At 39.1% G+C, this 26,110-nt stretch overlaps 1 protein-coding gene across 1 annotated transcript; it reads left to right on the forward strand.

Annotated features, from left to right (window-relative positions):
• Positions 1-26,110, forward strand: EIF4E (eukaryotic translation initiation factor 4E). The gene is made up of 7 exons (XM_075709830.1): positions 1-99; positions 9,446-9,552; positions 11,715-11,810; positions 13,880-13,943; positions 15,902-16,015; positions 18,597-18,736; positions 20,791-26,110. The coding sequence occupies exons 1-7, from the start codon at positions 82-84 to the stop codon at positions 20,903-20,905; spliced, it is 654 nt and encodes a 217-aa protein (XP_075565945.1). The 5' UTR covers positions 1-81; the 3' UTR covers positions 20,906-26,110.

The following is a 26,110-nucleotide window of genomic DNA, read 5'->3' on the forward strand; positions in this document are numbered from 1 at the left end:
GCGGCCAACCGGGTTTGAACCTGGGTTTTTTATCCGCCCCTTCCCCTCCCCGCAGCGCTTCTGCGATCAGATCGATCTAAGATGGCGACGGTGGAACCGGTGAGTGTTTCATTCCCTGCTCCCGCCCTTCTTTCGCTCCCCTCCCTCGCCCTGCCGCCGCCGCCGCCTCATCCTCGGGCCGCGGCGGGCGAGGGGGCGGCGGGCCGCCGGGCGGGCGGGCGGGAGGCGGATGGGCGCCGGGGCGCGGGCGGCGAGGCCGGCGAGGAGCGCACGCAGGCAGGCGGGGGGCCGGGAGCGGGGGGGAGGGGGAGCGGGAGGCGCCGGCCGGGGAGGGGAGGGGGGAGGCGGGGGCCCGCGGGCTGTGCCGCCGCCCGCCTGGAGGCTGCGGGGGGCGCCGGGCCGGGGCGGGCGGGAGAGGGGCGCGGGCAGGGCCCGGCGGGCGGGAGGCAGCGAGGCCTGCGGGCCGGCGGCGCCCATTGTGCCGCGCCCCGCCCGCGGCCCCCGCCGCCCGGCCCGGCCCGGCCGCCCCCGCGGCGCTGCGGCGAGGGGGGGACGCCGGGGCCGGAAGGCGCGGCGAGGAGCAGCGCTGGGCGGCGGCGAGCCGGCCCGGCCGCCTGGCGGGCGGCTCTTCGCCGCGCTCGGCGCATGTGGCGCGGTGGGGGTGGCCATGTTGCTTTCCGCCCGGAGAGGCCGGTGGGTTGCTAGACGTGCCGGTCACCGAGGGGGCGGCTCTTGCTCGCCGGCCGGCGAGCGCCCTCCCGGCAGGCGGGGAGCGGGGAAGGTCTAGAGGCGAGGCGGGCGCCGAGCTTGCGGCGAGAGGCCTTGCGATTCGGAGGCGCCGGCTCGCCATCCCGGGTGAGGATCTGTAAGTTCCAGGTGCGCTGCTCGGCAGTTCGGCAGCCGAAACGGGCAGACGGTGAGACTGGTAAGACTCGAGGCCTGTGGCAAACGAAATTGCCTTTTTCCGGTTATGTCATCGTTCTGGATCAAACCGATGTTTTTATTCAAGCTTTTTTTTTTACAGTTTTCATGTTAATGAAGTGCTTTTTTCTTTCTCTAGCTATTGAGCTGTGTTTATGGTATTATGCTCTATTTTATAAACATTCTCCCAGCCTGTGCTCCCGTAAGGAACTGAAGCAGCTGGAAGTGGTCCAAGTGTAGTTGTTATTCTAATCCCACATGCTTGTGTGTCATGAGGAGTGGACAGCAGGAGACTGTGTATTAGGGTCTCAAGAAAATGAGAAACTTAAGGAAGGTTAGCTTCTTGCTGCTGCTCACCAACTATGAGTAAATAGCCAGTGTGTGCTTTGGAGAGGCTTTGTAACATGTAGACAAAAAGTGTGTAAGTTTGAAAATTACTGGTTTTGAATAAAGGTTAATTTTACCCTTTTGTGTAAGGGACACTGATCCTTCTCTTAGGATTTCGTTCCATGAACAAAAAACCCCACCTTTACTTACAAGGCAGAGATTGAAATTGGTCAGCATTTATAAATTGCTTGACTAGAAGTTCTGAACAGGAAGAATGTCAGTTGTTAAGACAGTGAGCTGGACCACCAGCAGCACCCTTCCTGTGTTCTCCAGCCGCAGTGTTAAACACTTGTTTTCCTATATAAAAGCCGATCTTTCTACGCTGCAGCCCTCATGTCTGAAGGTGAGAGCTTCTTCCTGTCAGCTTGGTGTTTTGTGATGACTGCAGAACTTTGTAGGGGTTGTGATAAATAATTTCTAATACTGATGGCCATTGGAAGTTGAAATGGCTCTATGAAGGCATGGGTTTGTGGCTTTCTTGGCCGTGGTGCTGGCATAAGCCTGTCTCTGCACCATTCTTTCCATTGTTCTTGCATAAGTGTGGGGTTGTATGTTGAGCTAGATCTGGGGCTTAATTTAGCTGAAAATAAACAAATTGATTTTGCCATGCCATTTCCCAGCAAGATTGGTTTCCCAGATCCAGTTCACCATGCAGTGACAAACAGTTGTGCTGAGCCCAGTACAAGTGGAAGACAGGGCAGCACTCACAACAGTTCAAGTAATGCTGCTGTTGAGTGTTGTGCCGTAGTTGAAATATGTTTAACTTCAGGAAGCAAATACTGATTCAGCTATGCTTGCTTATTTTCAAATTTATTTAAATAATAAAATTTTTGTTTATTGTCCATTTAGGTGGCTCACGCTTCTCTTAGCTAAGCTTAAAGTTAGACTTGCGTAGTGATGGACGTCATAGATGCTTAATGTGGAAGTCCTACATGCTTTTCAGTTGAACAATTTAATTGTATGTGTGGTTAGGGATTGGATTACCTTTTGATCATAGGGAAGCCTTTCTGTTGTTGACCTTCAAAATCTGGACCTAGTTTGTAGAGATGTCATCTGTGATGCTTCCCAAGTGTGAAAATGTCTCAGGAAATGCAAAACACTACTGAATGTGTCTTTTTTTCTTTAATGTAGGCTCCTACTAAAATCAGTGATGCTTCTAGTACTTCCATGCTCTCAAATGCGATGTATGTTTTAAGTTGTATTAAGAGGCTGGAAAAAATGTTTGAAACTCTTTAGGAATACTGAAACTTGATTTTAGAGTACTGTAAAGAGTCCCATGGAAGTTGCTAAGAAAAGCAAGCTTATTCTAAGTAAATATAGACCTGTTGCACAGTGGTTTACTTCTCCACTGTGGGGAAAACTTAAGCCTCTGCAACACTGACAGGTTAAAACTGTTAGTTTTTCTTGTGCTATCCAGATTGTTTTTCTTTTAAGACTATTCTAGATTCATTTGTGAGAATATGCAGAAGTGTGTCCTGTTAGAGTGTGCTCATATTGTAGACTTTGAGGATTGAATGTGATCAGATAACACTGTGCAAAAGTCCACAAAGTCAACAACAAAACCAATAGTAATGCTTTAGTAAACAGTAGTTTACCAAAGGTGACTTTAAAATGTAGCCACACAAAGCCTGTAACTTCTAGATGTGTATAAATCACATAGAAGTTAACTCACCCGTGAGCATCTGATCCCTCATCGTTCAAACTGGAAACAGGCATCATGGTTCTTTTTTCTTTTGCTTCATGACAGTTATTGTTACACGTGCACAAATGCAATTGTGAGTTTAACTCCACATTTTAAAGTACATGGGTGAAACTTCAGTTACATATAATTTGAAAAATGCCTGTTTGAACAGCTGATCATCAATCAGTAGGACTCAAAACTTTCTTTAAATGAAACAGTATTATCTCAAGGGGTTATAAACATAGTGGTGTACGGCCTTGAAATTCTGGAAAGTTCAAAACAGCTCCTAAAATTCAAGGTAGGCGGATAGGTATTTCTTTTGTGTTATTGACAGACAGCGTGTAAACTAAGTGCAGGCTGTGTTCAACTGTAGACTTACTCCTATTAGTAAGTATTTCTGTTGTAATATAATTGGTGACCTGCTGTGGTTGAAATCAGTATGGTATTCAGCTGTAGTATTGTGAACACTGTTGCTTGCTTATTGCATTTTTTCTGAAATGATGCAGGATAAATGTGTCTCGCATGCTGTTTAATAATTGAGAAGGTCTATCATAAACTTTTGAATTGTAAACTACATTTCTGGCTGAATACAAAGCTTCCTCTGAGAGGAGAGAGATGTTGGACAACTTGTAAATTTTTTGAGATAAACATTTTCTGAAAGCAATTTTAAAAAATTACATTTCACGCAGTGTATAAAATGTCAAGCTTATTTCAGGGTAATGCATAAAAACAGCATATGAGACCAAGTTATGTTTCATTTACTGATACTACCTGCAGGTGTGGAGGTATGTGGGAAATTCTGATGAGAAAATGTGACCCTTTTGGCAGCTTTGTAAAGATCAGTGTGAATTTTGAGGGGATTGAGGGAAGAATCAAATGAGGGATGTTGGTAGGGAGCCTGCATTGTGAAAGAGAAATACAGGTTCTAAAAGTGAATTAATGTAACTCCTCAAACAAATTTGTCTTTTGCTTTTGAAATATTCTAAAGTCAAGGTTAAACATAAGCTTAGAGACTATTTTTAACCTAGAAACTTACAGCAGTCACTAATTTCTTAAAATCCTAAAACTATTCCTCTTCAAAATGTTCACATTATGAAGATACTAAGTGTGTGATCTACAGATTTAAGTGTGCTATGTAAGTGTTGTTAGCTGCCTGAAAGCAGCAGTTGTCCTTGATTCTTACATGGTGGATGTAAGGGAGAAAAAATTTAACTGTTTAAGTCTTTTTTTTTTTCTCCCTAAATGTGCAGAGCAGTTGTTTAAATTAATAATCTTTTAAATAGTGGTCAGTTTTTCTCATGTTCAGTGCTGCTTATCAAAGTAGCTTGTGTACATTACATGCTTTACAATAATTGGGCATACCAGGAGTATTTTCAACCAAAAAGATATAAAATACTGAAGACTGACCTCTTGAGTATCCATACATTATACAATTTTGTGATAAATTCTTTTCTGAAGATTGTGTGTGTATTAATTTTTTCAGCTGATGTAAAAGTCTATGCTTGGTTGTACGAGTGGCTCAATATACATGCAGTAATTTGGAGTGCTTTTGTGTCTATGTTGTAGAAGTCTGCGGGGAGATTAGAGGTGTTTTGTCCCTTGAGCCATCTGAACTGTTCTCCTCAGCAGTTTTGGGAAATACTGGTTTTCTTGTCCGAGTGCCTTAGGACTAACAGAATGTTAGATGTGGAAAGCCATCTTACCCATGGGTAGATTTCATGTTCCAGCAGCAAAGGCAGCAGCAGACTGCAAACTGGGGTGAGGAGTGGTAGCACAGGGCAGCCTGCTTAGGTAGCTGGAAAAAAACACAAAGATACTGAAGTATTGCAATATACTTTGTAACTTGCTTGCTAATTCTAGTTTTAAGGTTGTGAGTTAAATGTTGAAAATCTGGTGGGTACTTCGAAGCATATGTGACTCATTTTTCACAAGTCAAAAGGGCTGTAAATATTCTTTGCTTCTTTTAAAACCTGAGATTATATTTCCTAAAACAACAAATCAGTGTGTTCCTCTGACCATGGAGGAAGTGTGTGACTCTTCTACCTCAGTCTTTGGTTCCTGTCCTCCTGTACATGTGTTGCACTTCTGTTCCAATTCGGTGGGATGTCACTCATTTAAAATCGTGTTCCATGTTTGTGTTCTAATAGTGAATGCCTTTCTAAAAATCTGTGGTGATCTAAGTAATAATGTATGCAGTTAGGATGGCTGCTGTGTATTAGGCCTTGTTGTGTCGGGCCTAGAAAATTTTTCTCTGTCCTGGTGTCTGGAAAGCTATTTAACACTGTTTAATTGGTAACGGGTGGCTATTGGTACCTCTCTTCCAGTTGGTATTACACATGCTATGTATGATTTTTACCTCTATATTCATTCCTCAGAGTTGCATATCAGATCATCATTTGGTTTGTTTTCTTACAACACATAGTACTTGCTTGTGGGTGGGCTTAAGTCCTTTTTTGTCCAGAATATTTTGGAATAAATGGCTCTTGATTTTGTGCCTTGTGAATTGTTACCCTAACTGTAGTGTAGTGGCAGTTATCTGCAACAAGCATAAGGACCAGCAGATAGTTGACATGCTTTTTCCCTAGACATCTGATAACCGTTTTCTCCTTCTGGTGGAAACCCTAAACAAGAAAGTGGAAGCTCTCAAATGAAACTTTTCTTGCATTAAACCAAAATAACTTTGGAAGCTAATTGATTCCACTAAGCGATTCTCTTAACTTTCACCAAGAATGCATGATAGTGCTAGGTTATGCCATTTTGGGACATAAATGTTGTGCTCTCCCAACTGGACTTCCTCAACAACTTCTGTAGATGATTAGATGACACAAGAGTGGTCTGGGCAGCACCTGAAAACAGTTGGTGAAACCTAGTCAGGCTAGTTGTTCTCTTCAATAGACAAACCTGATTAAGCAGTTTTTACTGTAAGTGCTATTTGTTTCCTGTCCCGGTGACATGCACACCTCCCTTTGATATGTTGGTCATTATGTGCTGTGGAGAAAGAATAAATAACACCAATTAAATCTGCAAGTGTCAGAATCCAGGTAACGTGCAGATATGCACGGTCATCAAATGCTGAGTAGGCAAATGCTTCATGGACTCCTGCAAGCTGATTCCTACATCAAAAAAACATGTGGGTAGTGAATAAATGTCACTTTTAATTACGTGCTGTCTTGTGTATGAGGAGTAGGATTGACCGTATGAAGCTTTCCAGTTTATCTGGTAATACTACCCTATTTTATTACATCTATTTAAAAGCAGCAAACCCGGTGGTGGCTTAGTTTAATAGTAGACGCAAAGTCAATTTTAGGTTAAAGAATGCATTAGTTATGAGCAATAGTAAAGTATTATGAAGGATTTTAAATTTAGTATTCTAGAAACTGCTCGTGGAGACAGTCTGACTTCAGTAAGTTAATTGTGTAGCAATGGCAAGATTTCATGGTGTGAATTGCTAAAATGTGTATAATATCACTTTAATTCATACTGTATTTATAGAATCTTTTAAAACCTGCATCCTTGTGGTTTGGGGTAGAATTTCAGTAGCTGGAAAGAGGTTGGATACAAGAAATGGGTTTTGAATGCCAATTAGTGAACTTACATTGTATTTAATAATGAATAGTACTTTGCTGTACAAATACTTTAGCTTTGTGGTCAGTATAGTGGGATAAAGGTAAAATTAAAGGAAATGGGAGCTGATATGATTAATCAGCCAAAAATGAAAGCGGTCCTCCTTCTATTTTCCTTGATGGCAGTGGAAAATAAAAGGTAGTGAAAACAAGCTGCTTTAGGCTTCTGTCTGAGACCAGCCAGAAAACTGTTTTGTGGTAGAAAGCTCTGCTTCCAACTTTACACATTCCCCAGGTTTATTCTGATATGTACAGCTGTACCTGTCCTTGATGGGCAGCCTGGTGCTGGGGGAAAAAAAGAAATCTCTTCTGGCTGGGTTAGTTTTTGAGGGGAGTGGCATAATCCTGGGTCAAGATCATAGTTAGCTGGGCCTTGGAGGCGAGTTGTCATGTACTGTTTTGGACAGGAACTTGAAATAATGGTTAGTCTGAGTTTCATTAATGCTAGGTAGCTTTCAAAATATCTTGAGGGACTCGTTATTGTGGTGACTTAACTAAATGTTTGTGCTGATTCAGGTGTCTTCAATTTGTCCAGAAATGGAATTTCACGTAGTTATGTGAAGGGTGACCATCGGTATACTGGGCAGGTATTGAGGCTCATTGCATTTTTTAATTGCCTGGAGGTGCTACCTTAATCCTTTCTGATGTTGTCTTGTATTAGAAGTTATGAAGTGGCATAGCCCTGCATGTACTTAGTAGTTTTGTATTGATACTTCAGTTTGTATAGTTACGATACTTCTGGAGGACTGGCTAGGTAGACTTTAGGATTAGCTCTTTGTATATTGAAAGCTATTTGCTGAGCAAATGTGAATGAGATTCTCAACTGAAATTATTTCTGGAAGATACTCTGCATTTGTCAAGAGTGAGTCTGATGTAAAAATCTTTAGTGTAATAGCATTTCTAGATCAATTGTAAATAATTAGATACCACAACTGCAGAGTACTGTGAATGAAAGCAAGCTTTATCACAAAACCTAGTGCTTAGTTTACTTCCAAAATATCAACAAGATTTTTCTTGTGTGCTCATGAGACTAGCACTAGAAATTTTATTCTAGATAGAATTTGAAGCACTTACTAAGCTTTTGGAAGATCTGTTTAGCTTTTTATAGCATTACGCTGAAGGAGACTTGACAGATTGTTCAACACTGTGCTTCGGTGGGTTGGTCGGTGATGTTCCCCATTAGGGAATTCTCAGAAAGCATTTAGTTTTATTAAGAGGCAGGAAATTGTCCTACCTGCCCCTTGTACTGTGTAAATCAAAGCACTATCCTAGTTGTCACTGCCCTGCTAGCCTTCACGTTTCAGTCTTTTTCACTGTGAACATGGGAGCGTATGAAAGCATTCTTAAATGTGATGTAAATCAGCTTTTGCACTGAGATTTTTTCTATGTGAGCTGTTAAACTAAAGCATACTTAACTATTTTCAAGGCTAAAGGTGTAACTTCTCTGAAGTAAAACATAATATCATGCTTAGTAATGCTAAATATATTGATAATGAAAAGAAAATCCCTAAGACTGATCAGAAGAGTTGGCCAGTTGGGACTCTGAAGGTTAAGCAGTGTGTGTTTGTGTTATCACTTCAAATCCATTCCACTTTTCAGCAGCTTTGGTGATGATAAACTGAGTAACATGGAAGTCTAGAGTAAACTGTTCCATTAATTAGGTGTTTTACCATTACTTAATCCACCCCTACATTGCTTTGGTCTCTTAAGACCACAAAGTTTAAATTAGTTTTTAAGTACTGCTTTTGTATTGTTGCATTTAGGAATGTCTAGAGTCTTTGAGTCTGCCGTAGTTAGTATTTGTCTTACTGAAGTGCTTTTTCTTTCATGGGGTCAGCTGTACAAGCATTTTTGTGTTAGTTGTCGGGAATAAGCTCTAGTCCTCATTCCTTGTCTCCATAATATTCTAGCACGAATTGCAGATCAGGGAGAGATGGTGGTAACTGGTGGGGACACTCGGCCTCACAATAAAGCTTTGTGTTCCCTGGTTTGAAGGAATGGCATTAGAATTTCAAACCTGACACAGTAGCTTCTTGAACTGAATGACAAGCTTGAGGGGGTTTGCATTTGAAGGGGATATATTATTTCACTTCTTAGTGTTAAAAGTATATTTGACATGTCTAGCGCTGTCTCTAGAGATTTGAAAAAATACTTGAAATCAGTCTAATCTGTGGTAAATGTGTAATTACATTTATTTCAGTTTGAAATTTGAGAACTGATATGTGTTTAAATTCTGCTGTTTGGTGCCTGAAGCTTTGTTAGTAGTGACGTTGCAAATACAAAGATAACTACTTACTGGTTTGGTTTCTAGCTGCTTGTAATAGCTGATTTCAGATCTGAGAATTGTAGGCATGTGTCCTACTTGTAATAACAGGTTTTTCTAAATAAACAGGGCCTGTACAACTGTTTCCAATGATGCTTTGTCAGAAACTGATTAAAAAAAATCCTTCTGAAATTATTATTCTGGAAATTAATTTTTAGATGTGCATGTTCTAGGTAACATAGCATCTTGTGTATTTCTGAAATAACTCTCAGAACTCTTTCAAAATAAGACAAGCATGTTAAGTAAACCATTTTGGAAACAGTTGACACAGGAAGCAAATCACTGAACAGCAGAATGTGGATTCGTGCAGTTAGTATTTATTGTAGGACCTGTTCAGAGGTTGAAGAATAGAGGGATGTGGATTGTGCTTCCATGATGTGATTTGGGCCCCTAATCCAAGATGAATTAGAGGAACTCTTGGCTTCAGTCGTCTTAAAGTTACTTCAAAGAACAAAATGACTTCAATAAAAATTGAGAAGGAACGTATTAATAACTCCTTTCTTCAAACAGGAAACCACTCCCAACCCTCAGCCTTCAGAAGAGGAGAAAACCGAGCCAGCACCTAGTCAGGAGGTTGCCAGCCCTGAACAGTATATTAAGCATCCACTACAAAACAGGTAAATAGTACAGAAGCACGATTGTAATTTTGCCAAAGATAGAAGAATGCCTATGGCTTTACAGTTCTCGTGTTTGCCTTCTGTTTTCTAGCAGCATATTGAGAGTTCACAGTTTTTTTGGGGATACTTGCAGCAAGGTTGCACAGGAAATAGAATCTGATCCTATTGTAATTTAGAGCCTTTTTGTGTAGTGTTATCTTTACAGATTTTCATAATGCAGCCAGGTAATTGGAAAGAGCATGGCTTTGCTTTTAGTTGGAGGCAAGCAGAGCTTTTGTTGCTTTTCCTTGGTGTGTTTTAAGAGACTGACACGAAGTTGCTGCCAAGCAGAACTGGAAAGCCTTCCATTCTGCCTTGTACTTTGGGCAATTAAGGTCCCAGTGGTAAAGAAGTCTCATTTCTTATTAGAAGCTTACTCCTTCGTATCTTACCATTTTTTTTTCTCCTATTTGGAACTGAAAGTAGTAGAAGCTGTGTTAATTGGCCAAAGAGCTTATTAGACTTGATCATATGAGTGGTTGGTGTCTACAGTAATATCGTTTTCATTGTCTGTAGGAGGCACAGCAGAAGAAACCCTGTAAAGTGCAAGCGTGCGCATTTGTACCAATGTGTTGCTAAGAAAAAACTGTAGGGCACTTAAATTTTCTTGTTTAACAAGAAAAACATGGAACAGTAGTTACAAGTATAGTTAAGTTACTGAAAAATCAAATCCCTCTTGCTAAATTTGGTGTTTGGTGTGCAAAACCAGGCATGTCTTAAAAGCTTTAAAAGCTGCTACTCAGCTTTTTACTGAGCTATAGAGAAAATGCGGACTTTACTAAGCAGCTTTGTACTTGAAAACCTCAACTTGAACTATCTTTCTGCAGTGAAGATGTTATAGGCTTACAGGTTGAATTCCTTTCAATGTGCACGAAAGTTACTCCAGGAGCAATACATATACTTCAAAAAGAGCAGCTAGGCAGTCATTTTCTCCAGGTAAGCTGAAGAGCTGATGTGGAGTGCTCAGTACTTAATGTTGGTAGGTAGGTGCTGCCCCAAAGTGAACCTTCTACCAAGCGGCACCTTTCTTTCTAAATCTTGAGCGAGTGTGGAAGACCATGCTGCCCTGTAGTGCTATGCAGTGTGCATCCCATTTTCCCTTGTTGTCTCTCAACTTCCATCCTTCCTCTTTTTCCTCTAAAAACCTTGATTAAGTTGATGTTGACACTCCTTTACAAGTGGTAGGGGTGCTACTACTGGAAAATACTAAACTTTTAAAACAAGGTTTAAAATGTCAGGAAAGGTCTCAAAACAATAGATTGACACCTGGTGACTTAAAGTACTCTGCTGTGAGAAGCTAGTGCTAACCTGAGTGATTTCAATGCTCCTGAAACTATCAGAATGAAAAATAAGCCTGTTTTGTTAAATGCCTCATCAGGTTTCCTGTTCCAGCATTTTAAATTATGCTTTTTAGATCCAGAAAGAGCATCTTTGTGTGAAAGGTTCAATGTGTAATACGTGTTTGTAGGTTTGTACTCAGCTGAGATAATGAAGAAGAAAATGGGATGGAAAATTTTTCATTTAGTCTTGTCTTTATGTATGCAGATTTAAAAACTTGAAACAGTTAAAGTTGGTGGGTTTTTTGAGATTGTTACCATTAATAAGCTTAATGCAGCTTCCTTTTTAAAATTTGTGCTCTCCTAGTATGTGAGTGCTTGGGAAAGTTGCATGTTATGTATAGCTTTGGTATGATATAATTAGCTTTTGTAACATTTACAGGGAAATTACTGGAAAGGGAGCTGTGCTCCTAGGTTGAATAGTTGGTGGTATTTTAGACTAATCGGTTATTTTCGGTAAGGGATTGCAGTTTAGCAGTGGCAGCAAGGAGAAACATCTGAGAATTAGAGGCTTAGAGTCTTAGAAATGTTCCAGAACTATTTAAAATATTTACCTAAACGGATTGATCAAATCTGCCATGATTCTTGTAATAGGAACACAAATATTGTTGATCTGCAAAGAGCTGGACTTAAGAACTGAGTTTCTCATACAGCTTATTGATGAAAAGTGACTTCCCTGCTGATAATCTTAAGGTTTGCAATTAGTTTGGATGTAATAATACAAACAATGAATTATATTTTTAATATACTTTAATTTCTAGATGCTATTATTTTCTTTTCCTTTAGATGGGCACTCTGGTTTTTTAAAAATGACAAGAGCAAAACTTGGCAAGCAAATCTTCGTCTTATCTCAAAGTTTGATACTGTTGAAGATTTTTGGGCGTAAGTAAAGATTTTTCAATCTGCATAATAATCCTGACATATGTTGGCAAAGCTTATGCCGAAGTAAAAAAAAAAAAACATAAGTACCCCATTAACTGCAAATTTTTGGGTGTAATCTGAAATGTTTGCAAAATGGCAGGTGAGGTCTACCCTATTCTTCAGAATGTGGTAGAATGTAACCTTTGAAGAAAACGTGATTGGAGAATTTTTTCATACTTTAAACGCACATTGTCTTGCTGTTAACGCTGCAACACTGCTCATATTCATATGTGTATGACATACATGTAGAAAATGTATTTGTGCAATAGCTATCTCATAGGAACATGAATTTGTAAATTCTTGTAGCCAACTGATTGTCACTGGCCCCAAATTTTGCTAGTTGATTAAATTCTCAGACAGCTGGCTCACTTCAGATGTTCAAGAGTGCCTGAATCTGGAGCATAGTACTTGGGAAATTGATGCAGATTAATGGCATTCTTCAAAGAGGTTCATTAGAGGTTACAGAAGAAACTACCTTAATTCTAAATTGAAGGTCTGCAAAAGCAGTTGGGCTCAAACAGCAAGAACACAGCCCTTGAAGGTAGGCCTGTGCTTTCCAAACACTTGCTTCAGTCAAATTCAGGTAGCTGGCCTGTAAGATTTTGCCTGCTGTAATGATGAAATACGGAGAAGATGGAAGTGGCATGAAATTGAGGGTGAAAAAAATGCATTATATATTTGATCTTTCTTAGTGTTTCATGCTACATTGAATGGTAGGGTTCTTTTGGATGTGATCAGTAAGGAAGAGATGGTGTCTCTTAGTGGAATAATGAGACCCATCAGTGACCCATTAGCACCAACAGGAAAGAAATTAAGATACTGAAAATGTTGAACAAGGATTTATCAGTGCGGTTGTCAGAGGGGAATAGGATTCTGTGCTTGTAACCAGCTTTCCCATTCCTACTATGGGGGTGACTGGTGGTTGACTGAACAGTAGTTTGCAGTCTTGGGGTATGTGATGGGAGGCTAAATTGTTTGAAGTTCACTGTTAAAGTTGGTTAAGGGTAAGTTTTTTGAGCTCCTATAACCAAGATAGTCTGGGTAATTAAAAGAAGCGCTTAATCTAGACGTCTGCAGTCAAGGTATAAAATCAGTCACAAGCAATTGAGAAGTTATTCCTCCATTGTAGTCGGAGTGGGAGAAATAGGTGTGGTGTTCTGGGGAGAAAATATTAAGGTTAAGGTAAACTTAAAGGAGGGAAGCTGGTAAATCTGTAACTGTAAATTCCTGTGCCTGATTTCTAATCGTTAGAACATCACAGTAATTAATTTCCTTTTTGGTGCTGGACCATGCCTGAATGTTAGTTGGTCTTGGGACTGCAGGTTATTGTGGTATGTGCAGGCCTTTTTATGAAGTCAGGCCTTAACAGTGCAGGAAAAAAAAAGCATCTGTCTTCTTGCTAGAGGAGGAGACAGTATGTACTCCTCTGATTTTTTTTTTTCTCTGAATTGCATAGTTGTAATTTGGAGTACATGTTTTATATTTTGTTGTTTCAGTCATCTGTTCTTGCCTTTTGAGTCCTTACTTCAGTTTGAATTCAGGCCTACAGCCTTCATCCCTAGAGCATTGTATTATATAGCAAAGTTGAATATTTTTCCTAAAATCTCTCTCTGCAGAGAGAGTAGCCTTTTAGAAATAAACACTTATTCTTACTCCATGTATGTATATGTACAGAATACACACACATGTAGAACTTGTTGCCATGAAAGTTCAGTGAGTTACATGTTTCTAATAACTTTGTTAGAACTAGGTTTAAAAGAAACATTGGTATTTCTGGAAAATACTGTTGTATAGGAATCCAGTAAGTGTTCATAAACCAGTTTCCATTCTACTTCTTTAACCCCAGAACATCTTAAAGCTAATGCTTCTATACTGCTGAAAAATACTTAGGAAATAGGGTTGCTTCTGAAATAACTTTAATGCTTTTTAATTTTTGTATTTTATTCGGTCATATATCTTAAATTCTTTAAGAATTTTGTACCTTAAAATAATGCGTAGTTTTTAATTCTGCTTTTTTCCCCCTCCAATAGTTTATACAACCATATCCAGCTCTCTAGTAATTTAATGCCCGGTTGTGACTACTCGCTCTTTAAGGTATGTTTGCTAATGTTTTTTCTTCAGTTATGGATATTGATGGATGGTTTCCTGACTGAGCAAGACACTGTCTGAATATTTCACTTCAGATATTTAGGAACATGGTTGGGAATGTCCTAAAGGTGTTAATTTTGAGGGGAAGTCCCAAACACATGCGTTCTGAAAATCAGGCTGTCACTAGTTCTGAAAATGCAAGTACTTGCTTTAACACATTGACAGAGAGTACATTTTAATCTTTTGCCACGTTTATCTTCATTTTATGTTTGAGATGCTTGTGCAAATAATTTTAAGTCTCAATAATTTTTATAATATGAAAGATTTTCCAGCTCTGTCATTTGGTGTGACAGGATATGAGTTAAAACATCTGATTTCTGTGGGAGGATGCAATGTTCTCCAGTATTCTGTATGAGCACTACTAGCCAGATGCACAGTGCTCCTGTAATTAATTTTTACACCACCAGTTATGTGCTGTATTACTTATGTATGAAATAGAAAATTGTACACAACACTGACACTTAAAGTATGCTTGAGGAAGCGTTCAGTCTGGTGAATAGGAGATGCTGATGAGAAAACCGTACATGCAGTCCTGCCTTGGCTGGAGTGGAGATCTGAACTGCAGCTCTAAATCCCTAACCTCTCTGAAGTGCTTCTAATGTACAGTCTTCCTTTCTGGATTCAAATACGTAAATAATCCCCTCATTACTTGTGCCTGGTTCCTCCTTTGGTTATAAAACATAGCTACTAGCTGGGACTCCTCAGTAGACTGTGTGCATAGTTTGTAAACCTCAGCAGCTTTAGGTAGTGAAGAGGCAGTGATGTACACAGTTCAGGTTTGGGAAGGTAACAGTATTTTAGGTGACTGAGAAACCTTACTAGTAAATTTTAAGAAGCTGTAGGCCCTTCAGAGGTTAGGATATCTATGGATCATGCATGTATTTTTTGCATGAATCCTAAATTTGTGTTGTAAGTATGTGTGTCTGTTCTGTGTTTGCATATCCTCAGTCAGCAATAATTTAATTAAATGCATGGAACAGGTACAGAATTGGCAACTGTTGCAGGCTTCTGAGCAATCTCCTGCTGTTGTCCTTCAATCGTGACCTCAAAGAGTGCCTCTTAAAGGTGGTGAAGCAGTTTGAGCTCTGCAGCTGCCAGTGAGGGTGTTAAATTTAAACTGAGCTGACACCACTCCATCCTGCATGTTGAACACTTAATTAGTTTTCAGCCAAAGTTCTGTAGCACAGCTCTCCTAATAGACATCTCTTAACCAAATTTCTGTGTCTAGACAGTTACCTGCTTTTTTTAATGACTGACTTTCCTGAAGTGCAGTGTAGTTGCTGGATATGGGAGTGGCAGCTGGCTGCTTTGCTGGATCAGCACATCCAGAGTCATTTAATTTGGTGCAGGGCCATTGGTAAAGCATGAATCAGAATGCAACTTACTTCTAAATGGTGTGTTGATTTTTGTGACCCTGGCAATTAAAACCCTCTTATTCTCACCGTGTGCATGCAGGAAGTCATTGAGATAGACTGCCAAGGGTGTCTGTTTCAGTGAAGTAATCTTTATGCATAAGCGAAGCACTTGGCCAATGTTGCAATGAGTCCAAGACTTAAAATAAGGACTCCAGAATGTAGCTGCTAATTTTATCTGGTTTCATATGGGGAAAAGTGGATGTTTGACTTTGCCTGTTCCCACAGGTTTTTTTTATGTAATGTTGTGTAGCCAAGACTTTTACTAGGGCTGTGATTCTTCTGTAGAAATAAAAATTCATTAGAGAAAGTGCACATTTTAAGCTGTTTTGGAACTTTGGTATTGGTATGAGACAGTATTTCTGGACAGGGATGTACCTTAAACTGTATACTTTTTCTTAAGTTGCTCTTTCAGTTACCATGGGCCTTTTGGTTATTCTTTAGGAAAAAGTATACCTTGAGTCTGGTTTAACTTCTGGCTGTTCTTTGCAGGATGGGATTGAACCCATGTGGGAAGATGAAAAAAACAAGCGAGGAGGACGATGGCTAATTACACTAAACAAACAGCAGAGACGAAGTGACCTTGATCGCTTCTGGCTAGAGACAGTAAGCACTATGGCCTTACAAGTTGCAACTGAAGAATCTTGCATTTGTATTATTTTAACTGGTGTGTTCTTTCTGTATGCCACACTAGACTTCTAACTTCCTGGCAGCACAGTGTCCTGTAAGTTTTTATTGACAGGCTGTATTTGAAACATGATTTTTCAATACTAATGCTCAATGTATCTGTATTCTGTTGAATACTTTCTTATAACAGGCAGCAATAGAGATAATTCTACAGGACAAATTAACCTTTTCCTATGGAATGTACAGAACAGCTGTCGAGCTACTGGGAAAATAATACTTTGAATGAGACTCCCAAATTTAACTGCTTAAGTGTAACAATTTGCTTTACCAATACTCTTACAAGAGAATGGTTTTCAGGTCTCGGTTGTGCTGAAACAAGGGAGTTTCAGATTTATTTTTGTTCTTTCTGTACTTAACGCTAGGATAGGCAAGTAATAGCACAATCTTCTGTGCACTATAAAAATACTTTTTTCCATTGCTGTTATCTTTTTGGAATAGATTTTTTGAATGGTAGATACACTTCTAGAGATTATGTGGGTTGCAGTAAATGTGTTGTAGAAGGGGATACAACTGCACTGTCTAGGAACTGACTCAAAATGGCCTAAAAGAAACTAGTGTGATCTGGGTTTTAGGGGCGTGGATTGCAGGCAGTACAATGCAAAGCAATCTTACCAAATCTCTGTTCTTTTTTCCCTGCTCGTGTGAGAGGCAAGTAGTATTGTGCCCCTTTGAAAGGGAGAAATGGCTTTTAGGATCAAAGCAGAGGTGTCCAAAATACCAGAGCTGTTAGGATCTTTCTCGCCACTGTAGTAGTGATTTGAAGAAAGGATGATGAGCATTATACTACTAGGCAATTTGACTGCACATGAGTAAGTAAACGTCTTGCTGTGTGCATTTGGCCTCTCCCCTTGAGTGCCTATATGGTTTCTTCTGACTCCTAATAACCATTACATATGGATGGGAAACATGTAGATAGTCTATGTAGACTTAAGGCTAGAGGGCTCTGCTTTTTGTTTAGCAGCAAGCAGTGGCACAGAGCCCAAATATTCAGGTGATATGTGCTCTAAAACAACACTGTTGTTTCTAATTCCAGTAATTATTTGTAACCAACTTTCTCCAATAAAAATCAAAACCTTTTCTGTTATCACTCCCCTTTGGAACAAATTTTTATTGTAATCTAATGATCTTTACCATTCTTAACCATAAACCAAACTTCATTTGAGAAGACTTTTTTCCCCTGTTGTGCAGCATTCATGACGAATGTACTTGACTGTAGTGTTTATTGAGCATGGTCATCTTTGCATGTATATGTACTAAGGCTATTGATAAATATTTTCAATGTTTGTGGCTTAAATATTTATGGCTTTCATTACTCAGTGAATGTGTGCATCCTGCAATTAGATGCACATGTAACATTTAAAGTATGTGTAGTTATACTTGATTTATTCGGTAGCACACTTTGTCCTTTTTGTATTTCCTTGATGAAGTCAGCCCTTGCAGCTCTCATGGGTACTGAAAGACCTGCTTTGTTCAAAAAGTTGCAAGTGTGTTGAATTTCCAAATGTTATAAGTGATTCTGGAAAATTAATATAATGGCAGTGTATTTAACATACTGCAGATGTGAAGTAAACAAGCGTCCATTTGGAGACCAGCGTTTCAGTGTGCAGAAGGATTTTTAATTCAGCATGGACTAGATTAGCCTGTCTTAACCACAAGAAATTCTTGGGTTTGTATATCTACAAATTGCTTGTTTTACAAGTTGCAAGTTGTAGAATTTTAAAAATCACTTTCACAGTTAGCATATTGTACAGGAATGTGACCTAACTCAGTCTGATGTTCCTGAAGTGTACCGTACATCTTTGCCAATTCCAAGCTCCACCTGTGGGGGAGAATCTTGTATTACTTGTACACTTGCATTGTTGCACTTGCATTACACGCTGTTCTGGATGACTGATTCCCGCTTTCGAGTCTGTGGGAACTCTAAAGCTTCCTGAGTGTGCTGATAGGAAGTAACACTTCATTAGATAGCACTTTCCATCTAAGTTGCAGTCTGATTTGCCCTCTGAATTGATATACTTCAGAACTGAAGTTGGACCTCACATAGCTGACATTGCCCAAATAGTTCTTCACAGGTTCTTCCTAGGTAATGAATATAAACACTTAAAATTTCATATTTGTCTACCTGTGTTAAACATAGGTTAGAAAGAAGGATAAACTCCTTTAATTCTTACCTGGTTTTGGATTGGGAGGATGGAGTGGGAGTCAAAACTATGTAAATCATCAACTGTGTCAGAACTTACAGCTGCTGGGACAGTAGGAGAGATGGAAAACTCAAAATAGGAGGAAGATAAACTCAGTTGTAGTAAGGTATGTTCGCTTGTAACATTTGGAACTTCAAGAAGATACTGCAATAAACAGAAAATTATTTCTGTATGGCAAGTGGCTATAAGCAGTAACATGTATTATTCCTCAAAGTCCTTTGTGTATGCTGAGTGTTTGCCTATGGAGCAGGATTCTGACTTTGAACTGCCGCTTTTAATGGTTAATCTTTGTTTTGTAGCTGCTGTGCCTTATTGGGGAGTCGTTTGATGACTACAGTGATGATGTATGTGGTGCTGTTGTTAATGTTAGAACTAAGGGTGATAAAATAGCAATATGGACAACTGAATGTGAAAACAGGGATGCTGTTACGCATATAGGGTAAGTAATGTGATCGGTGTCTTGAATGTATGAAGTGTAGCAATGCATTTAAAGCCAGCAAACTCAACAGAGAATGCACTTCAGGCAAATGTAGTCTGTGCAGAGCTGTATCCCAAGTTCAAGTAACTCAGTGCCAGATTATTTGTGTAATTGTGTAGTTTTTTGTATGGGCTTATGTTCCTAACTTCTTTGCACTGCTGCACTACCTTAGCTGTGGTTTAGAAATAATGAAGAATTGAACACAAATCTTGGCAGAAGTTTTTCATTCCACAATGAGGCATTGTCGTTAATACCTGTAGATAGTGTAGACTCTGTTGCAGCATACCAGTTTGTAAAGGTGGGTAGCCAGTAATGGTAGAGTATCAGTACGATTTTTCTCAGGGAAGTGATGCTTACAAATAAGAGAAGAAAGTCATTGTAAATCTTAAGCTCACAAGGATGTCTTTCTATTTGAAAAAGCTGGACAGTGATGTGCTGTGAAACTCTGCAGATGTTTTCCTATGTTTTTGTCTCTGTTTAAGTGCAAATCAAAATAATGAGGAGTTTCCTGGATTATTTGACAGGTGTAATAGCATGTTGTAGTCTTCATTCCAGTGAGCAATAATAGTCATCTCACATTATCATGTTTCTCTACTATGGAAAATGCATGTTGTGCTCTGCTATTTAGCAAGCATTGCTAAAGCTAGTGGATTCCCTCTGCTGTATATTGATGCTTCAAAATTACCTGCTGTTAATTCTATCATTGTAGGCCACTTAAGTATTTTTCTTTGGTTTGCATAGGCTATCTTCCCAGCTTAGCACATCTGTCTTAGGCCAAACTTTAACTGTCAGTCATAGTAGCTTGCTAACATTTTTGACTTACTGGGTGGCTCTCTTGACACATTCCTCATTTGGGTCTTTATGAATCTGGTGGGGTCTGCCTTACACTAACAATTTTATTATACAATCATGTTCAGACTGGAAAGGTAAGTGTTTAAAAATATGCACAGATGTGGTACACATATTCTGCTAGTAGAAACTAACTTTACATCAAACCTAGTAGGCATCGGAGTACATTTTTAGAATGGTATTAACCATTAACTAAGGAACTAAGGTGACTCCATTAGACAGCTAACTAAAAAAGTTACGATTTTGCAAACTGACACAATGACTAAGGTAAGTTGTTGACTACCTGCTGTCATGTTGCTATAACTCCAAAGACAACACATCAAGCTTTTATTTAACAGTTGAAATTGGGGTAAGCTATGGTCCTGTAAACTGCTCCATTATGATTAGGGTAAGTTAAAAAAACCTTTAGTTTTGTTTGTTAACAAACTGCAGTTGAACAGGCTTGTTCTGTAGTTTAGTCAGAGCTTGCAGCAGAGTGCCATTAGTGGCTTGTACCTCACTCGTACTTGATGCTAAGGAGCCCTGTGTGTGTGTAAGGGGGGTACTGCTGCTTCTTTCTCAAGTTGTAAAATCCAAGCTGGTTTTTCTTAAAGCTCCTGTTGGGTAGCTGCCCATGACCAGTACCATAATGAATTGGGGAGCGGGGTGGTGGTGCTGCTGCTGCTTCTATCAGTATTTAAAGAAAAGGTAGCAAGTCTGTGCAACTGAGATGTGTGTGGTGATAAAAACTGACTGCTCCAGGGAGCTGCTGTTTTATTTGGTTCAGGTGACTTTATCATCTCGGTAGTTCTGGAATTGTGGACCATGACTTCTTCATAGCTGTTTTGTTTCTCTATGTGGGAATATAGCTTGTTGATATTAATGATATTCACATGAATGCAGTAGAATCCCTGTGTTCTACATTTGTGTAGGCCTGTTAAATTATTTTTTGGCAAGAGCTCGTCCTATTTTATACGGTAAGTAATTTTTCATACAGAACTATAAGCTGATTTTAGATGCAGTAAGCTAGAGAAATCCTGTTTCAAGTCCTTTATTCATACTTTAGAAACTGTTCCTAAATAGGCAACTATCTTTTATGAAGATGTCAGCAGATCTTAAAAGCAGGTGTCCTGTTACTAATTCCTTCCTAAGGGCTTTGCTTAAACTGTTCTATTTCTTTTTTCCAGGAGAGTATACAAGGAAAGATTAGGACTTCCTCCAAAGATAGTGATTGGTTATCAGTCCCATGCAGACACAGCTACTAAGAGCGGCTCCACCACTAAAAATAGGTTTGTTGTTTAAGAAGACACCTTCTGAGTATTCTTTCATAGGAGACTGCGTCAAGCAATCGAGATTTGGGAGCTGAACCAAAGCCTCTTCAGAAGCAGAGTGGACTACATTTAAATTTGATTTCCATCTAAGTGTTGCTAAGATTTGTGAGAAGTCTCATTCGCCTTTGTCTTGTACTTCTGTGTTCAATTTTTTTCTGTTTTGGCTGAAGTAACCATTACCAATCATAATTTTAGTACACTTCGCCCCCCTGAATCCATAAATGTTTTCCTGGCCCACTCTGTAATAGCTTGGTAGAAACATTACTATTACGAAAAACCCCATTTGTTTATCCACAGTATTCAGAAAAGAAGTTGCATTTCTGTACCCACAGGAAATTACTCTGTGTTACACTTGCATTGTATGCAGTAACATTTTGCTGGTTTGGAAAAGAGTATGGTGCATACAGTTTTCTAGCAATTTTTTTATACAGCATCATCTGTGCTGTAACCTATGCTGATGGCTGCTAGATTAATTTATTTGTTTTCCCTATTTGATAACATTAGTGATATTTTGATTTCAGTTGTTTTTGCTCATGTAACATTTGGTGAAGAATCTGGGAATATGACAAAGGTGGAATAAACATTAATTTTGTGCATTCTTTGGTAATTTTTTGGTTTTTTTGGTAACATCAAAGCTTTGCCACAAATTTATGCATTTCAGTCAAATCAGTGATCTGTTTGTGTGATTTCCTAAACATAATTGTGGATTTTTTTAATGTAACACCATAATTTACATTCCTTACTAGAAATAGTATGTCTGTTTTTGTATCTTATGCTGTATTTTAACACTTTGTATTACTTAGGTTATTTTGCTTTGGTTAAAATGGCTCAAGTAGAAAAGCGGTCCCATTCATATTAAGACAGTGTACAAAACTGTAAATAAAATGTGTACAGTGAATTGTCTTTTAGACAACTAGATTTGTCCTTTTATTTCTCCATCTATACAGCAAGTATTTGTACTTCTTGTGACAAGGCAGTCTCTACTGTGGCTTCTATTGTAGTGTCTTCCAAGAAAGATAAAGTCTGGAGCTATAGTCTGTTGAAACTTTTAATAAATCTATTAGATAGCACCCTAAATCAAAGTGAAATTATATTGATGTGGCTACTGTTTTTTCGTAGTGGTTGGACTAATTGATCATGGTTTGTGGTGTTTCTCTTTTGACTTTGATTTATGCCAACCAAGAAATTCAAGGGTACATAGAAAGCTGTCTAGTTTCAGGTAGGAACTACACTAAAAGCGCTGAAGTGAGTGATTCTACCTTAAGTATATAATTGCTATATGAAGTACAAGTAAAATGCGCTGGAGACATGGCTACAAAATAAAAGTATATGAGGATCTAGGTAGTCTGCTATTATGTATGTCTTAAAATGAAATGAAACTTTCTTTGGCTTGAAAGTTGCTGTGGGAGCTGTAAGTTTGCTTGACTTGCAGAATTAGGGGAAAGTTTTGAAGGCCATTGAGTTAACTCTGTGTTTGGAGCACAAGTGAGAGGCTTTTTCTTTCCACTCTTAATAGAGCATGCAGCAAAATCAATGCTTTATTGATAATTTCTTACTTTTTAGTGTGATGTACTTTAAGACCTTGCCAGGGCTATATAGCCTTTCTTCAGTTAAACTTAAAGGCAGATGCTTATTGGGGTTTTGATCTTTGTGATAACTCCGTAAAGCGAGTTCAGTCACTGTGTCAGTGAAGCTTCAGTTGAATCAGGCTTTTAAACCTGCCTGATTAAGGCACTGAGGTGTTTCTATGTGCTGAGATAGACTTGAACACTTTCTTGCACATTTGATAAGAAATCTGTGTTGTAAATAGCGTGTCAGACTATACCAAAAAGGTATTACATTAACTTCTGGATTATCCTTACGTCTGTTTAATGGAAACACAGTAGGCATCTATATCTAATGACACTATGCCATCAGTGTTGGTCATTAACCAGGATGGATGTTGGATGTGGAGAGAGCTATTGGGCTGTTTGGATGCTGGTTTCTGTAGACTCTGGTGTAACTGGTTGCCTGCCCTGATTCTGCAGGCGTGCAAAGCGAGTCGGGTTTGTTTAGTAAGGCCGTTCGTACTAGAATATAGCAGTCCCTGCCTGTTTTCCAGCTTACTGCTTTAGCTAATCATCTTTGCAATTAAAGTAAGCTTTTTGAACTAAATTTCTCTAAACTATTTCTGTTCTATATCATCAGCCTCAAGCTGAGTAGTGTTTATAAAGGCTTTGATATTTCTGAATAAACCAGTAATGCTCGTATGCACGGGAAGGTAAATATGAATCAGTTTTCTGAGTGGTAACATTAGATTGTCTGCATGTAATTTGGGAGCAATGGGGCAAGGCTCACTAAACTGAGTGTAATTTGGAAACATAGGTAGTGCTGCCCTTTTGTGAAGAGCATTGAGATTAAACTGAGTGCTGTTGTGCGATGTATATAGTATTGGTATCGGTTTTCTTTAATTTCACTACAAGATTGACTGGAATATTGTTCAGGGTTGCAGCATCTTGTTCATCCGGAAAGGTGATTGATAGGGTTTTTTAATGGTCTCGGGCTTTTTTATGGTCTCAGGTTTTTGAGCCTGAGCCTGTTTAAGCGGCCAACTGACTTGCACTGTAATATGAAAATTTCCAGTAGGTTGATTTTTTTTGAGGCTCTTCACATAACAATTGCTATGTTTCTAGAAGATTGAGTGAGAATTAAATGACGTACTTGCTTTATCAAATATATAACCTATGCCTTTAATTCATTGCTAGAATAAGCAAGTGGCCATGAACTTAGTTTTCTCCAACTTGCAAATCACTTTGTGCTGTATACTAACATTCTTCTGATGATAATGGTGTAGTTTGTATTCTTATACTACGGGAGGAAGCTGAGAGCTCTCCATTCTGTGTATTAAAACAGCCACAGGCTCATAAGAGGAAAAAGTAGTAAACGTTTAAATTTAAGTATCTAGTTTTGGTACAAAACACTCGGTGTCATTAAGCTTCCAGCTAAATGGGTAGCCATTGTCAATGTGGTTTCAGTAAGCCTGAGAAGACTAAAGAATAAATGTCTGAAGCATCTGTTCAGAAGTGGTTTTATATGGTACAAAACCAGCAGAGCAAGGAAAGAAAGCAGAAACTTGCTCTGTTTGAAGAGGTGTAAGACTGTGCCAAAATATAGCCTGGGAAGAAGGGGTAAAAGATTAGGAATATTTGTGAATTAACAGCTTCTGGGTATACTGTAAGTCTCAGGCTGTGCAATGCTTTTCATTGTCACTTGCTGTTTGTCCTGCTGCACTGTCACTGTCTTGTGTTTCAGGCTGTCTCTAGCTCAGGAAACTTAATTGTCAATGTTACCCAAATTCTGGGAACTTGGCATAGTAGCTTTTAGCAAAGCTTGGACTGAACTCAAAACTTCCATCCCTCCTAATGGAATCTTTTCCTGCAGAAATGCTTGGAAAAAATATTCTGGACTCCATGGGACCCTTACTAAAAGCAAAAAAGCATTGCATTTCAGCCTGGTAAAGTGACATGGATCCTTCCCTTTGATATATGTGACCTCCCTTGTTTCCAAGAAGCTTTACTTTTGAGTCTGGGCCTAATGGTTTTACAACTAATTTTAAGAACATCCTGCACTGAAGTACTAAACCAAACAGTTGAGCTTACTAGTTAAAACCCATAGAGCTTTCAGACTGGCTAGCACTTAACTTTTAGATGACTTTGCCCTCTTAAGAACAGTCAATGGTTTCTGCAATTTTTTTGTGTGAGTAGGTTTTAGTTAGGTCTTAAAACAATTTTTTTTTATGCGGAATTTGTGCCTTCTCGTATTGGGCAAGAAACAGACAAATGAAAATGACATCACCAGTAAGGGAATAGTTTATACCTGTTTCACTCCGAGACATTTCATACCTGTCTATCCAAACTAGACTTGGAGAGCAGGAGTGCAGTGCGTATTAGCGAGCAGGGTGGCACCAGTCCCAGTCCTGGCTATCGAGTGCACCTGCTGGACATCCCCATTATCATTTCAAAGCTCCAGAAGCTGTTAAATTGTCCAGACTTTCCATTTTGATATCTTTGCAGGACACTTGTCACTGTAGCTGCTTCAACAGACTTTTCTGCCTTTTAGCTCTTGAAGTTTTGTATTCTACCAGAACTTGTTTTCAGGCGTCCAGCTCTGGCACTGCAGCAAAGCCTTTAATAAGCACTTAAATTCCTTCCCCTGTGATAAAAACCACAGTCACTTCTGCTCTTGGCTGGTGGCTGCCTGGCACTTTTCCAAAAGACTATGGGATGCCCTACTAGCCTTCCTATTTTGAAATAAAGCAGGTTCTGATGTCCAGAGCTAAATGTGAATTGTGGCTGAGCACATGATGATTGTTATGCTTCCTGGCATTAACTTGGTTTTTTTTGTGTGATGCCTTAAATGTAAAAACATTCTAGCTGAAGTCTGTTGGTATCAGTTTGCCTGCTAACCAAACATAACTCAGATTTTTTTTTATTCCCTGCTAGTACTGAGCCTGTGACAAGCTTAGCTGTGAATTTGTGGGGTTTATGACTGCCTGTGCTTTTCCCATCTCCGTTTTTCTAAAGCCTGATACTTTTCAAGCCTTATTAAAACATGTTTGATGAAGGGAAAAATTACACTGAGTCTAGTCACTGCTTTTTTTTGGTCACTGATACTGTGGAGAATTCCAGGTGTTGCTAAACCCAGATAAAGACTGTGTGTGACTTCTTTGGCATAATAATCTGCTTATGGAATTTTCACTTTTTTATCTCTAGCCATGTAAGTATGATAATAGTGAAAATGATACTTGAAAGCATGTGTGTGAATATATCATATATAAAGCAAAAATGACTCATCTATTTTTTCTATTTTTTTCAAAGTAGAAAACTTCTGTTATTTCTAAAAGGTTTCTTTGGATGACTTTCTGTAATGAATTATTGGATTTTGCTTACAATAGGTAGTTTAGATCAATCTTTTTTTCCTTATGTTGTGCCTATTAATGTTATTGAGGAATTGGAGCCAACCTTATAGGTAAGGTTTGGCATTCTTTGAACTGAAGCTAGTTTTTGAGCCTTATCTTCCTCCATATGTACAGGGTAGTTATCCTAGTGCATCTCACCCTGAGCCATACAAATACGCAGAAAGTATAACGGGAAATTGGAAGGTACTACTTTATTTCTGTAGCTTGAATGAAAATAAA

This window comes from Pelecanus crispus, chromosome 4, assembly GCF_030463565.1.
Source record: "Pelecanus crispus isolate bPelCri1 chromosome 4, bPelCri1.pri, whole genome shotgun sequence".
NCBI classification, from domain to species: domain Eukaryota; kingdom Metazoa; phylum Chordata; class Aves; order Pelecaniformes; family Pelecanidae; genus Pelecanus; species Pelecanus crispus.

Bases quoted from the DNA above. Each gene is read 5' to 3' on its own strand.
- EIF4E (XM_075709830.1), top strand. The intron at 11,811-13,879 runs GTAAGTAAAGAT...CCCCTCCAATAG, and splicing joins ACTGTTGAAGATTTTTGGGC to TTTATACAACCATATCCAGC. The intron at 16,016-18,596 runs GTAAGCACTATG...TTTGTTTTGTAG, and splicing joins ATCGCTTCTGGCTAGAGACA to CTGCTGTGCCTTATTGGGGA.